This window comes from Hyperoodon ampullatus, assembly GCF_949752795.1.
Source record: "Hyperoodon ampullatus genome assembly, chromosome: 2".
NCBI lineage: Eukaryota > Metazoa > Chordata > Mammalia > Artiodactyla > Ziphiidae > Hyperoodon > Hyperoodon ampullatus.
The window spans coordinates 36,509,489-36,524,238 of record NC_136915.1 but is presented as its reverse complement, the minus strand read 5'-3'; the positions used below and the strand labels follow the sequence as shown (position 1 = coordinate 36,524,238).

Genomic DNA, 14,750 nt, shown 5'->3' with positions numbered 1-14,750 from the left:
CTTAATGTTTTCCCCACTTGACTCTGGGTCCCTTGACCTCTCTTCCACTTCTCACATTTCTCATTCACTCTAATATTCCACAAACATTGTGGAGGGTCAAATGAGTCTGACATTAGGCCAGATGCTAGAGGTACAGAGACAACTAAAACATAGTGAGGGGGCATGCAGATAATTGCATTGCAGGGAGATTGTGGAAGCGAAGGCAGGGACTGATTTATTGCCTGGGAGAGTGGCTGGTACCTTGTATTGACTTAGGAGACAAGGCTTGGAGGGGTGGGGGGATATGAAAGACGCTGATATCCTTGGGGAACAGTTGAAGCATAGGACGTGGCCCAGGAGAATAGCACTGGTAGAATGGGAGGCTGAGGGCCAGATCAGGTAGCCCTTCGTGTACCATGCTAAGAAGTTTGAGCCTTTTGAATAGTTGAATTCTTTTGCCATTTCCTTTCAAGCGTAGGTACTAATGGGCTCGATCATAGCTGTACTTTGGCTCTGACCTCTTAACTCTAAGACTAAACTTCCACATAGCTAGATCCCACCACCGACGAATACATTGTTTCTTCCAAACCACCACCTCCTCTGAATTCCACGTGTACATCATACAATCCTGTATGCAGTTATTAGCACTGTTTCAGGAGCTGCTGGAGATACAGATTTCATTTCGCAGAAACCTAGTCCTCACCCCCAATAGTTCAGTCTAGTTGGTGAGTGTGTGGAGGAGGGAGGGGAGAGCGCCAGACACACAGGAGCCAGACACACAGCTAAGTGTACAGAGAGGGTCCAGCTGTCTTGGGGAAATCTCCAGTGTCTGCTTCTCCAATCCCGTCAGTTTCCAAACCTTCTCAGGTCAGGGTGCTCTCTCACCTGGTCTCCCCCCCAGTACCCTCATCTCACTGGACGCCAGAGCAAAGTGATTGGGCTAGGCAGTAAACCTCATACAGGGACGGCATCTGCCTTGTTCATTGATGTGCCACCAGCACTTAACCCCGTAGGTGGTCGATAAATATGTGATGAATATTTAACAATACAGGTCTGATTGTAGCCTCCTCAAAACTCTAGTTTGTCCTCTGCTTCCAGAAGAAACCAAACTGCTCCATTTGGCCTTCAAGACCGCTACATTCAGCCACAGCTGGCTTCACTTCCCTTTTTTTTTTCCTTGTACTACCTTGAAGGCCAGTGTAGCCAGTGATTCACTAACTGTTGCTGCCCCAGGCTACTTGTATTCTCCCACCTCCAGTCCACACAATCCTCTCAGCAACTCCTAACGCTAGGCTCATCCAAGTTTATGGGCTGGTAGGGAAGGCTTCCCCGCGCAGCCTCTCCCTCGGGCTGAGACCTCCCCGCTGCCCCGAGTCCGCTCTCCGCACACACACAGGCTGCCTGCAGCCCACCCCTCCGGTCCCACCCTCTAGAGAGGGAGCTCTTTGCGGGGAGGGCTGACCCTGGAACTTCTCCCAGGGTCCCAGGCCGGGTGGACCGGCCACGAAAGAAGCTGTGTTGGTCTAGCTGGTGGATAAACCCCCAGAGGGCCCAGAATGAGGCCATGCGCGGGCTGAACGTCAGGAAGGCGCAGGGTGCAACTGGGGCGGGCCGGAGCCAGGCCGCGCGAGCTGACGGAGACGGGAGGCGATGCGGCGGGAAAGGGTAGGGAGCAGGGGCTGGGCGTGCTTCCTGCCCGGGGCCCGGCGGCCCGCCCCCGCCCCCGCCCCCACCCCCACCCCGCGGGCCCAGCAGAGATGGGGCTGGCCGGCCCCTCCTGCCTCAGCCCGCGGCCCAATCAGCGGGCGCCCCCCACCCGGCCCGCCCCCTCCCCCTCTGGTGACAGAAAGTCGGCCCAGCAGATGAGGAAGTGGCAGGCAGCCTGGCCCTGGGGATACCTCTCCGGCCCTGCTCCTTCCGAGCCCACCACGACTGCCCGCCTGGCCCCCACTGGTGAGTCGGGACCTCCCAGGGCGGGCTTGCCACGTGCCCAGGCCCCTGCCCCGCTGGGCCGCCCGGCCTGCCCTGCCCTGCCCTGCCCTGCCCTGCCCAGGCTGTGGGCGAGGCCGTTCCTGGGGAGGGTGGGTGGGAGGTCCCAGCTCTCCGGGGCTGGGCCTCCCCAGCAGCCTCCCTCCCGTCAGGCCCCCATTTGCTTGAACCTGGGCCTTCCTCTGCCACCTCCTTCTCTTGCCCCTCTCCCCCTCTTACTCCTTCCTCCCCTTGGCGCCCTTGTGCACCGCCACCGCCCCCTTCCTTTGCCTGTCTGCCTTTCCCTTTCATCCATCTGAAAGGAAGGAAGGACCAGACTGAGTTCCCCCACTGGGGACACACCCAGATTCTGCTCAAACTTGGGGAGAGGTCCTTCCAGAAGCCTCGAGCCACCCCTGACCTCCAGGGTGCATGCGTGTGTAGGCTGGGGGGAGGTGAACCTGGGGATGGTGGCTGAGAGAGCCTGGGAGATAACAAGCTGGCAAGCTAACATGGGTCGGGCAGGAACTGTGTGTTAGATCGCGTGCCTCTGGGTAGGCCCTACCCCAGAATAAGCAGCCAACAAAAGTCTGATTGTGAATGAATGAATGAATGAAGAATGGTGACTGCCATCCGTGAAAAGAGAGCTGTGGGTGTGCCTGACCCAGGACAGGTATATGTCTGCACACGGTGTGGGTGACGTTGGGTTCGTTCACCTGCAGGTGGGCTGTGTGAGTTTATGTATGTGACCACGTTCATCTGAGACTCAGACGTGTGAGGAAACCTGCGTTTGAGCACAAGCACTTGCACATGGTAATGCGGGTCCTGTGAAAGAGTGTGTGTGTGTTTGGGTGTGTTTGCCAGTGTGAACGTAGCTAGGAGCAGGCCTGAGTGTTAGAGACCATGCATGTCAAAGTCCATGAAGACTTGTCCGGGTGGTCAGAGTGTCAGAGGAGGGCACTTGCAGCCTGCAGGAGCCAGGTGGGCTCTGCGTGCACGTGTGTGCTATAGCCACTGGCGAGTTGTCGTTGGTGGCGGGGAGCTGTGACAGGGGCTGTGTGTATGGGAGGACTTGGAGCCTGACCTTGATGGGGCAGTTGTGGGTCGGCATGGAAGTTGGGGGAGTGTCTGTGACATGTGTCTGTGAGGGGCGCATGTGCAGCCTCCGTAGCTGTGTCAGAAGGTGTGTTCTTCACTTAGTACCTGCACAGGTGCTTCTCTGGGTAGAGGGAGCCTGGCCGACCAGAGTGCAGGCAGCTCGCAGAGCATCTGCTGTCCTGGCTGTTCGGGGAATGCCTTGCCCCTCCGGGACTGCCTCGAGTCCCAGGCTGTCCTCCGCCTGGGCCAAGGCTTTTGTGTCCCGGTGAGCCCTCCCCCGACATTCCTTCAGGCTCTGAGGGGAAGAGGGCCTAGCCCATTAGGACCCCCTCCTTGAGGGAGGGGAAGATTCCTGAGACCTCCCCCACTCCCCACCTCCTCACATGCCACTCCCTGCCCCTCCCTGGGAGAGAAGGGTGATGGTACCCATTCTGAAGTAGGACAAACTGAGAATTTAGGAGGGGATGCTGCGTGTGGGTTTTCAGCAGTTCTCTTTGGGCCAAGGCTAGGCCTGGGGCTGGCGTCCTGGGAGGTTTCTAGCCAAAACCTAGGACCTTAGCTCATCTGACTGGTCTGGGGTGGGTGGGTGGTGAGTCCTGGGCTTTACTTGGCTTTCTCAATCCTGGTGGGTCCCCCAGGTACTGACCTGTGGCCTGGACCCACCCTCCACCCCATGTGCAGTACAGCGGGGCAGGCAGAGGGCGGGGCTGCTGCCAGATCTAGTCAGACAGGTGGAGCCGCCAGGGCAGGAGTCTCAAAGAGCCAGGCTCCTGGAGCGGGAGGGCGAGAGGAGAGCGCCAGAGAGGAGAGGCTGGAGGTGAGAGCCAAGGAGGGCAGAGGAGAGCTCGAGGGGGTGACTCAGCAGGGGAGAGGACAGGAGGGACCATCCCGGGAGATGTGCAACCTGAAATGGGGCAGGAGAAGTTGAAGGGGAGGACCCCTGGAGAGAAGGAAGACCCCAGGGCTGGAGAGATGAGGGACTGGCGAGGAAGGGAGAGGAGGTTCGTTCTGGAGGTGAGTTCCCTGTTGGTAGGAGGTAAGACTCTCTGGAAAGAGACCAGAAATTGAGAGTCCTCTTGTGGAAGAAGGGAGGGGAGGTCAGGAAGTAAAAACCTCTGGAGAGGAGCAGAGCGTAGGGAGAGGAGAGGAAGGTGTGGAGAGGAAGGGCGGAAGAGCCCTTCCCAGGCAGGCAGGGCATGCGGGAAGCAGATCCCGCCCCCCACCCCGAGCGGCCTCCTCCTCACCCTAGTCCCCAGCAATTCCTTCCTCTCACTGCTCTGTCCTTTCTGCAGTGAGGTGTTGGGAGTTGTCCTGTCTGGTCTGTGTCCTGTCTGTGGGTCAGGGGTGAAATTGGGGGGTGGGGGGAACACAGTCGGCCCTGACACCCATCCTCCCTACCTCGCCAGAGTCCTTAGCCAGGATGGAGGCTGTTGTGAACTTGTACCAGGACATGATGAAGCATGCAGGTGAGATGCTGTCCTCCAACCCTTTCTCCCTCCCACCCTGGGATCCCTGGATCTAGGGCTGTCTCCTAATGGTGGAGAGTCCCTTCAAATCCCTTGACCCTTTGTGACCTGACCTCATGTCTGTACACCTGGTGGGGACCCTTTGGACTCTGTGACCCTTCCTGACTCCTTTGACCCTTATTCACAGATCCCCGGATCCAGGGCTACCCTCTGATGGGGTCCCCCCTGCTAATGACCTCTGTCCTCCTGACCTACGTGTACTTCGTTCTTTCACTTGGGCCTCGCATCATGGCCAATCGGAAGCCCTTCCAGCTCCGCAGCTTCATGGTTGTCTACAACTTCTCACTGGTGGCATTTTCCCTCTACATCGTCTATGAGGTGGGCCTCCAGGATGCCTAGGCTTTAATTCCTGCTGGCAGGATAAGGGGCAGGCCCTAGGGCCAGAGCATGGCATCTCCTTTCCAGAGAGGCTCAGCTCTATTTCTCCGTCTAGAGAACAGAAGAGACTTGGGGGAGGGAGGGGAGTCTGGCCGTCTAATCCACACCCCTTCATAGTTCCTGATGTCTGGCTGGCTGAGTACCTACACCTGGCGCTGCGACCCAGTGGACTTTTCCAACAACCCGGAGGCACTGAGGGTAAGTGGGGACGGAGGCCAGGTCCTTAGCAACCTGGGGATAGGAGCAGTTTGGACGTGCCCTGTGCTCATGAGCCAGTTTAGAGAGGCTCTTGGCGGTCCTAAGGCAGCCCTGACTTCTTACAGATGGTTCGAGTGGCCTGGCTCTTCCTGTTCTCCAAGTTCATTGAGCTGATGGACACGGTGAGTAGTTACATGAGATTCGAGAACTTGTGGGGAGAAAGGAGTGAGAGGCCCTGGCTCTGAAACCCCTTACCCCACTCTTCTCTCAGGTGATCTTTATTCTCCGGAAGAAAGATGGACAGGTGACCTTCCTACATGTCTTCCACCACTCAGTGCTTCCCTGGAGCTGGTGGTGGGGGGTAAAATTTGCCCCAGGTGAGTGGTGAAGACCACTGGGGGAGAAGGGACGGGCACTGGGGACCAGAGGCCCAACTCAGGTCCTGATTGTCCATGCACAGGAGGAATGGGCTCTTTCCACGCCATGATCAACTCCTCTGTGCACGTCGTCATGTACCTGTACTATGGATTGTCTGCCCTTGGCCCTGTGGCTCAGCCCTACCTTTGGTGGAAAAAGCACATGACAGCTGTCCAGCTGGTGAGGGGCCTGAGCCTGACCTACAACCGTCCCCTGAACATTCTGGTCTGGATCCTACCTTTAGCCAGCCTACTTCACCTTTGACCCCAGCCCTCCCTACTCGGCATTCTGTTTCTCTACCCCCTTTCCCTCCAGTCCTCTCACTGTGCCCTTTGACCCTTGCCTTTCTGTCCTAGATCCAGTTTGTCCTGGTCTCGCTGCACATCTCCCAGTACTACTTCATGCCCAGCTGTAACTACCAGTATCCAATCATCATCCACCTCATCTGGATGTACGGCACCATCTTCTTCTTGCTCTTCTCCAATTTCTGGTATCAGTCTTACACCAAAGGCAAGCGGCTGCCCCGTGTACTTCAGCAAAATGGAGCTCCAGGTACTGCCAAAGTCAAGGCTAACTGAGAAACGTGGCCTAGCTAGGCGCCCACCTAAGTGCCTCAGGACTGCACCTCGGGCAGCATCTGTCATTGTCCTCCCCAGCTACACCTGTGACCAGGGCTTATGTGGTCAGGACTGAGCAGGGGACAGGCCCTCTGCTCCCCACAGCTGGTACACACGGGCCACTGCTTCCGTTCCTCCTCTTCTGGCCAGCCCCAGGGTCATGGCCTCGTTGCCCTCTGCCACTCCAGAGCCAGGGGCTGAAAGGGCTGGACACTTATTTCCCCCTCCCTGCCTTACACGTGGGGGAGGAGCACTCAGGGCTGGCCCCCACCAGGGTCTTGTGGCCTTTTTCCTCACACTGAAGAGGTCAGCAATAATCTGTCACCGTGGACCCAGGCTCCCTCCTTCTCCACCCCACACTGAAGTAGGAGCTTCTTGGCCAAAGGTCAGGGTGGTGGGGGCCTGGGAATACAGCCTGTGGAGGCTGCTCACTCCTTTATGTCTTCATTAAAAGTGACAGAGGAAACCGCTGAGGCTGTGTGTGTACATGTGTGAATGGAGGAGGTGGGTACAAAGCCTGCCAGCCTGTCTGCAAACAGGATGGATGTTTCTAGCTCTCTGATCGCAGTAGAGAGGAGCCCCTGGGAAGGCTGCTGGGACAGAGGTCATGCCAGGAGAAGAGAGAGACGTGACTTTATTAGAAAAGTAAAAAAAAAAAAAAAAAAAAAAATGCAAAAAACTGAGATGAGTTGGTCCTTAACGGATGCCTTGGTGGATGAGGCTGCTTTTGGCTGCACTGGCCTTCTCCCGCTCCCGCCGCCGGGCAGCGTCCAACTCAAAGCAGCGCCACAGCCGCAGGGTCTCATCTGCTGCTGCTGATGCCACTGTAGCCCCATCTGGGCTCATGGTCAGACTAAGGACCCGGGCTGTGTGACCTGGGGCATGAGGAGGGAAAAAGTGAGAGCAGTACAAATGAAGGTAGATACCTATAGCCTTCCAATTTTGAGAGCTTGTTTTTAACAGTCTGAGATAATTAACAATTCACACACTATAAAGTTCATCCTTTTAAAGTGTACAGTTCATTGGTTCCTAGTATATTCACAGAGTTGTGCAACCATCACGACAGTAATTCCAGAATTTTTTCATCACTCCATAAAGAAAGTCCTCATTACCCTCTCCCCTCAGCCTCTAGCAGCCATTAATCTGTTTTCTCCCTCTCTGCATTTGCCTCTTCTGGACATTTCATATAAATAGTCATACAATACATGCCCTTTTGTTTCTGGCTTCTGTCACTTAGCACCTACCTTTCAGCTCAGCCACCTTCGCCATGGTTGGGTACTTCCAAATAACCAGCTGGTTCTGGGCAAAGCCATGGCCTGAGATGAGCTCCTTGTAGTGGGGAGACCAGAGGATGGAGCACACCTGTGGAGAGGGACTGGCATGGGCATGACGTACATAGGGCCAACGCTACTCAAATCAGAACCAAGTCCACCGTGGTGTTAGCCACCCTACCAGGTGCTACGGGCTCAGACTTGAATGACTGTAGTCCTTACAAAAGCCTTTTGAGAGTTATAACTGTTACTCACTTTACAGATCAGGAATCAAGCAGAAGGAAGTTCAGCGAGTTGCTTAAGATCACATGCAAGTTAAGTTAGTAGGAGGCAGAGCCAGAATTTGAACCTGAGCCCAAGGTTAGAATGAAGGCTGCATGTGCTGGGCAGGGGGCTGGCAAGAGAGGAAGCTGCAGTGCTTGCCGGGAGACACACCAGCAAGGGCCTCAAATATCATTCTAAAGCATATGGATTATATACTGTAGGTGATAGGGAGCCCTTGCAGGGTTTAAAGAGGACAGAAACAGACCACCCAGACCAGTGTAGAGGACAGACTGGGAGAGATATGAAAAGACCAGTGCTGTGAGCCTCCACTGGGGAGAAGGATGAGGCCGAGGGGAGGGCACACGTGTACATGATATTCTGAGGTAAGACTGAAATGTCTTGGTGACTAGGTGGGGAGGATGAAAGATTCTAGGTTTTTCAGATTTCTGAGTGGTGTCCCTCACAGCAACATAGGAGGAGGAGGAACACATTTCAGGGAGGCAAGGAGAAGTGACAAGTTTAATTTGGGACATATTAGGGTGGTGCCACCTATAGCACATGGCGTTAGAGACAAGCTCTCTGTGGACTGTTGGAAATGTGGGTCTGGAGCTCATAAGGGAGAGCTGAGTTAGAAGTTTGGAAACCATCAGGGTATAGCATCGGTGAAGCCGCTGGAGGGGACGTGGTTGCCCAGGACGGCTATATAGAATTAAGAACACATCTGGGAGTGAGAGGCTAGAATGAGGAAGACTACCTGGGAATGGGCATCCACAGCACTCAGACAGGCCCCAGAGCAGACGTTCCAGATACGAATGTGTCGATCACTTGTGCCCCCTCCAGTTGCCAGGACATTGGGCTGCCAGGGACACCAAGCTACAGCCTAGGTGTGATAAAAAGTTGGGGTCAGCAGGTACTAGAGCTAGACACAGAGCTATAGGGCTCACAGATTAACCCAGTCCAATGCCACCATCCCATGTCCCCAGAGGTTCTGAGTGAGAGTCTGCAGAGGCCCAGCCCAGCCCAGCCCCACTCTCACCTTGACAGCCCCTTGATGCTGGGTGAATGTCTGCAGAGGAACCCAGCCACTTTCTCCAGGAGCACTAGGCCACACGTTGACCAAGTTATCGTTGCCGCCACTGGCTAAATGTCGTCCATCTGGGGCCCAGCGCAGCCCACACACTTCCTGGCTATGGCCACTCAATGTGGCCACATGGTGTTCTGCTACCCGAACATCATGGTGGTGGATGTGGCCAGAGCGTGAGCCACTGCAGGAGGGGAGAAGGGAATCAGGTCCTGTAGCAGTGCCAAACGCCACCAGCAGGCCAGAGCTGCTTCAGTTCAGAGGTGTACAGTCCGGGGAGAGGGGGCGAAAATCATAGACTGAGTTTGTAACAGAGACAAGCAAAAACCACTAACCTGGACAGGATGTAGCTATTCCAACAGAGGGAGCCCACTCGGGCAGAATGACTGGTCATGTTTCGAAGCCGTTTCTGCTGTTGCACATCCCATAGCTACAGAGAGAGAAGACCATGAAGATCAGGACTTGGCATTAACATCCTCCTGCTGGGCAAGACCCCTGGGGGTCTTGTTCTGGGGAACAATAGAGCTGCAGCACGGGGACAAGTCTCACCTGCACCTCAGCACTGCTGGTGCCCACAGCCAGGTAGTTGCCCTCTTTGATCCAGGCCACAGAAGATATATAGTCCCCAGGCTGCTCCAATTGCAGCAGCTGCAGGATGTCACCAGAGCTAGCACTCCACAAGTACACACTGTTGTCCAAAGCCACAGCCAGTACATTCCCAGAGCTCCAATCCACAAGGTTCAGGTCTGCCAGAAGGGGAAGGGAAGAGCATGAGCTTTCTAGTTTGCCTAGTCCCTCTCTCTCCCTTTTTCTCCATCCACCGGCCAGGGAGAAGGCTGCACTTACAGTAGTCATTCCGGATTTCAGGGGCGTCCAGGATCCGGTCTGGCAGGGAAGGAATGTAACGGCAGGTCTTCCTGCTGGAGCTGGGCGTGGCCTTCTGGCTATAGAGTACTTTCAGTCTGTTCTGGTAACCTGTGGCAACGGAGTGGGTCTAGACACTGGGAGAATTGACACCTCCCCCTGCCCCTAACCAGGAAGGCCAGAGAAGCACCTTCCCTCCCCTCAGTCTTAGGTGGGAAGAGCCATCTCATCTATCCCGAGCCCTGGGGATGGAATGACACCTCCCTCCAAGAGCTGAAAACTTCAAGTCTTACCCTCTGGGGCATTTTGGGGTTTTCCACTGAGCCGAAGGATCTTGGCTTCCTCCACATCAAAACCGTTCAGGTTCAAAGCCCATGCTTTCTGATGTTCCTGGCACATAAAGGTGGTGGTGAGGTGGTGGTATTATTCAGATTATACAGATCGGTTTCCTGCCTTAAGCCCCCCTGGGACACATACCTTCTTGGTGGGCGTCTGACTGTCTTCGGGCTGGTTCTCCTTGCTCAGGAGGAAGCTAGCGACCTCCATCTGGGAAGCACTGCGATGGGGGATATAGCGGTCACCGCCAGGTTTGCTGGGAGTGGTCTGAATCTTGGAGCTGGATTTGCCTGGGGCAGGGAGAGGGAAGCCAGACCGTCACAACAGGCTCCCATGGGAGCAGTCGTGAAGGCTGTTCTCAGCCCTTCCCTCTTCCTGCCCGCGTCCCGCCGCACCCCACTGACCGGGAGTTCGGCCCGGGGTCCTGCCGGCGCTGTGGGATCGGTTGGCTGCCCGCATAGGCGAGGGTGCCGGCCCCGCGGCTTCCTTCGCCTTGCGCTGCCAGCGCGCAGGGGGTGCATTGGGGATGGGTGTATCCAGCTGCAGCAGCGAGTGCAGGTCACTCTCGAACACGAACTGGGCCATGGGAGTGTCTGGAGGGAGAGGGCTACCCGCTGAGCCCCGGAGGAAGAAAGGCGACCGTGCTCTGGGACGGCCGACCACACAGGGCCACCCCGGCCGCAGCCCCTCCCAGCCCGGCACCCCCGGCCGCGGCCTCACCCCGGTTCGCTCGGCCCAGCCGCCTCTCACCGTCAGCTCAAAGCAGACTCGGATCCCAGACCGGCCTTAGCAGTGCGGATTTACGCTTCTTAAACTCTCCGCTCCGAGCACTCATTGGCTCCTTCAAAACCCAACCGTCGCAATCGTCGCCCTTGCCCATTGGCCTCCACGGCACAGGGGGCGGGTCTTCCGGGGCAAGTCGCAGATCTCACGGGAGTCCAGCAGTGGAGCGGGATTTGAAGGGTGGGAGAGAGGCAAAGGCAGGTCCTGCGCCACCAGGCGTCGGAAAGCGGGGCTGGGCGGGGCTGGGCGGGGCTGGGCGCGTCGCGTCTGGGGGCGGGGCCTGAGCTGCGTGCATTCCCCCGTCGCTTCCATTCATTCCTCAGCCTCCCCGCACCCGCCCTTCACACTTAACTCTGCTTGTGGGTCGTGTTTATGATACAAAGTGCAGGACTCGGCGTCATGACCTAAAGCACTTGAGCCTTTTTAGAGAAGGTTACAGGCAGTGGCCGGCCAGCCGGCCCGCGGGCGGGGAGGCGGGGGCAGGAGTTGATTGAGCAGCTTAGAAGCAGAAAGAAGGCGGGAGCGTCCACTGTTAGCTTAGTGCCTGTGGAAACACTGATAGGAAGGAAGTAGCTCATTTGTTTGTTTTTAAAAACTGTTTTGTTTGTTGTTGTTTTACAAACAAGGAAAATGAGGCTGAAAGAGGGGTGAATTCCTTATGGTCAAGAAAAATGATCAGGATTCAGGATTCAGATCTGCCTATCTGGGAGATAAGATTGGACTGCCCTGTGAGGGAAACAGGGGCTCACCCCCATGGGGCTTTAGAGTTGTAAGGAATTTTAGAGATCCGCTAGTCTAATGTGCACATGGTGCACCCTCCCCGTCCCAGCAACATACCCTTTTTTTTTTTTTTTTTTTTTTTTTTTGCGGTACGCGGGCCTCTCACTGCTGTGGCCTCTCCCGTTGCGGAGCACAGGCCCCGGAGGCGCAGGCCCAGCGGCCATGGCTCACAGGCCCAGCCGCTCCGTGGCATGTGGGATCTTCCCGGACCGGGGCACGAACCCGTGTCCCCTGCATCGGCAGGCGGACTCTCAACCACTGCGCCACCAGGGAAGCCCCATACCCATATTTTACAGGTGAAGAAACCACGGCCCAAGAAAGGATTTGCCTGAGGTCCCATGTTGTTAGGAGTCCAGGCCTGACTCCCATTCAATCCGTGCTCTAATAATGATTTCAATGAATTGTATGATATGCTTAGAGGTGAAGCAGCAATAATAAAAATAATCATGGGTACCATTTACTGGCCATCTGCTAACTGCGGTGTTTAAACAGTTTACATACATTACTGCGTTTAATCCTTAATCCCTTAAAGCAGATGCTTTATTCCATTTTTACAAAAAAAGAAACCTGGTCAGGGAAAGGTTTGAAACTTGTCCAAAGGCATACAGGCCATAATAATTAGTGGAGCCAAACTATCTAACTAACCTCAGCAATCTAACCATATGCTACACTGCCCCAGAGAGAGGCTAGAAAAAAATCACGTTTACAATCATTAGCCTAAGATCAACTCTGATGATGACAGAGAAAATTTGGGGGCCCTTAACCCAAATGATATTGTTATTATTTTTAATTTTGAAGCATTCATGCTGTCTCTTTCCAATTACTTTGGAAAACAAGGAGTTAGATGTCCTGGGATTGGAAATGGGGAGTCCCTGAACCCCAGAGGACATAGAAAGGTCAGGCTGGTCAGGGCCTTAAATGTTAAGCTAAGGAATTTGGACTTTATCTGCCAGGCATTGTGGAGTCAGTGAGAGTTTCCGTGCAGGTAAGGGCCAAACAAAACATTTCTGAGGGCAGAACATAGCGAGCAATTTGCAGCTTCTGGTGTAAGGGTCACTGTAGAGGAAAAGAACAACAGGGTAAATGAGAGTACAACTTCAGGGAATGTGAACATTTAAAAATAAAGGAATGAAAGAAGCCAGTGGAGATTATAACTGACATGGACCTTGAAGTTGGAGGGATTCTAATATGATACAAAATGGTCAAATAGAGTGATGACAGAAAAGGTCAGAGTTGGCTATTGGGAAACAAGTCTTCGGTGACCTTGGAGAGAAAGGGATCAGGCGAGGTGGTGCTTGGGTTCTGTTTGGAAGGGGTTGCAGAAAGAAGGGTGGGGAGAACGTGGTGGCAGCAAGCATGGGCTACTTGTATAAGAAATTTGGGAGTGAAAAAGAGGGCAGTGCATGGGAGCTGGAGGGAATGCCAGCATCAAGATGCCTATGCATCTTTGAAGGTGAAGAGCCAGAGGAAATGGAGGAGGGTAGAACAAGCCCCTTGCCCAGGAAGAAAGGGGAGAGAAAACACAGGGAGCTTTTTCAGTCTAGGGGAGAAAGATCAATTCCTCTTAGGCTGGAGAGAAGGAGAACAAGGCTTTAGAGATAGATAATTAGAGGGTGAGGAGCTGCTTGGATTGGGGAACTCCCACCAGAAGGACCTGAATGTAGGGAAGCAGAGGGCATGGAGGGAATAAAATATAGGTGATATTCAGCGGGTGGAACAGCCTAGTTGGGATAAAAATAAAGATAACCCTGTAGGGACTACCCTGGTGGCTCAGTGGTTAAGAATCCGCCTGCCAATGCAGGGGACACGGGTTCGATCCTTGGTCTGGGAAGATCCCACATGCCCGCGGAGCAACTAAGCCCGTGCGTCACAACTACTGAGCCTGCACTCTAGAGCCTGCGAGCCACAACTACTGAGCCCGCGTGCCACATCTACTGAAGCCCACACGCCTAGAGCCTGTGTTCCGCAATAAGAAGCCCACGCACGCACTGCAACGAAGAGTAGCCCCCCGCTCGCCGCAACCAGAGAAAGCCTGCACACGGCAACGAAGACCCAATGCAGCCAAAAATAAATTTAAAAATTAATTTAAAAAAAAAGATAACCCTGTAAACACTGACTATTTACTATATGCATGGCATTGTGTTAACACCGTTAATCCTCACACAGGGAAATAGTAGAAGAGAACGAGATCAGTTCTGAAGGGTCAAGCTAAAGATTTAGAGGTAAGGAGTGAGCAAGGAGTGAGATGAACAGGAAGATCAATCTGGAGGCAACATACAGGTTGGATTTAGGGAGAGAGACTGGAGGCAGAGATATTAGGTAGAGGCTGTAGTAATAGCTCAGTGGAGACGGAGAAGAGGAGGCCGAATTTAGGAAGTAAAAGGAGTCAGGACATGATGGCTGAATCGGTGTAAAGGTGAGAGGTTCAGTGGTTTGGATCTCAATCCTAGTTTTGAGTCCCTAGAAGTAGAGTTGGAGCCTTGAATGTGGCTTGGGGAAGGAATTATGGAAAGTGAGTATACCGGATGTCATCCATTTGTCCCGTGCAGGTCCACTCTTCATCCTATACTCTGCCCTGTGCCCTGTGAGGCTGACTCATATGGCCTGTGTCAATGGATTCCCTTGGGCTCTGGTTTCTGTTTGTATTCCACCAATGGGAGGATGTTATGGGTTAAATTGTGTCTCTCCCCCCCCCCAAATTTATACGTTGCATACTTAAGCCCCAGTACTTCAGAGTGTGACCTTACTTGGAAATAGGGTCACTCCAGGTATAATTAGCTAAGTTGAGGTCATTTGGGTGGGCCCTAATCCACTATGACTGGTGTCCTTGTAAAATGGAAAAGTTTGGACACAGACATACACAGGGAGAACACCGTGTGAAGATGAAAGCAGAGGTGTAGGTGATGCTTCTACAATCCAAACACTGAAGATTGCTAGGAAACCCCCAGAAGCTGGGGAGAGGCATGGAACAGATTCTTCCTTACAGCTCTCAGAAGCAACCAACCCTGCTGACACCTTGAATTTCCAGCCTCCAGAACTAAGAGATAATAAACGTCTGTTGTTTAAGCCACCAAGTTTGCAGTACTTTGTTAGGGCAGATGGAGGAGGTCAGGAGATCAGAGAGTGAGGGTTGGGGGAAGGGGAGGGCAGACATGAGCTATCTGTTCCCCTGGCTCCGTCCCCGCCATAT

At 54.3% G+C, this 14,750-nt stretch overlaps 2 protein-coding genes across 3 annotated transcripts; one reads left to right on the top strand and one right to left on the bottom strand.

Annotated features, from left to right (window-relative positions):
• Positions 1-1,841: 1,841 nt before the first annotated feature.
• On the top strand, positions 1,842-6,649 carry ELOVL1 (ELOVL fatty acid elongase 1; the record flags this gene model as incomplete). 2 transcript variants are annotated; one of them, XM_079697424.1, is made up of 8 exons in its annotated part: positions 1,842-1,932; positions 4,452-4,511; positions 4,699-4,889; positions 5,067-5,147; positions 5,273-5,329; positions 5,419-5,524; positions 5,608-5,744; positions 5,921-6,649. In XM_079697424.1, 8 exons carry the CDS (start codon positions 1,842-1,844, stop codon positions 6,140-6,142), a joined length of 945 nt encoding a protein of 314 aa, XP_079553550.1. In that variant the 3' UTR covers positions 6,143-6,649. The 2 variants fall into 2 exon arrangements, with proteins under 2 accessions (XP_079553550.1, XP_079553551.1); XM_079697425.1 differs by lacking the exon at positions 1,842-1,932 and adding an exon at positions 3,941-4,059.
• Positions 6,650-6,797: 148 nt separating this feature from the next.
• CDC20 (cell division cycle 20) lies at positions 6,798-10,582 on the bottom strand (the record flags this gene model as incomplete). Its single annotated transcript, XM_079697423.1, has 10 exons — positions 6,798-7,056; positions 7,426-7,543; positions 8,471-8,596; positions 8,753-8,981; positions 9,133-9,227; positions 9,347-9,543; positions 9,644-9,772; positions 9,955-10,051; positions 10,139-10,287; positions 10,402-10,582. 10 exons carry the CDS (start codon positions 10,580-10,582, stop codon positions 6,878-6,880), a joined length of 1,500 nt encoding a protein of 499 aa, XP_079553549.1. The 3' UTR covers positions 6,798-6,877.
• Between the last annotated feature and the right edge of the window lie 4,168 nt (positions 10,583-14,750).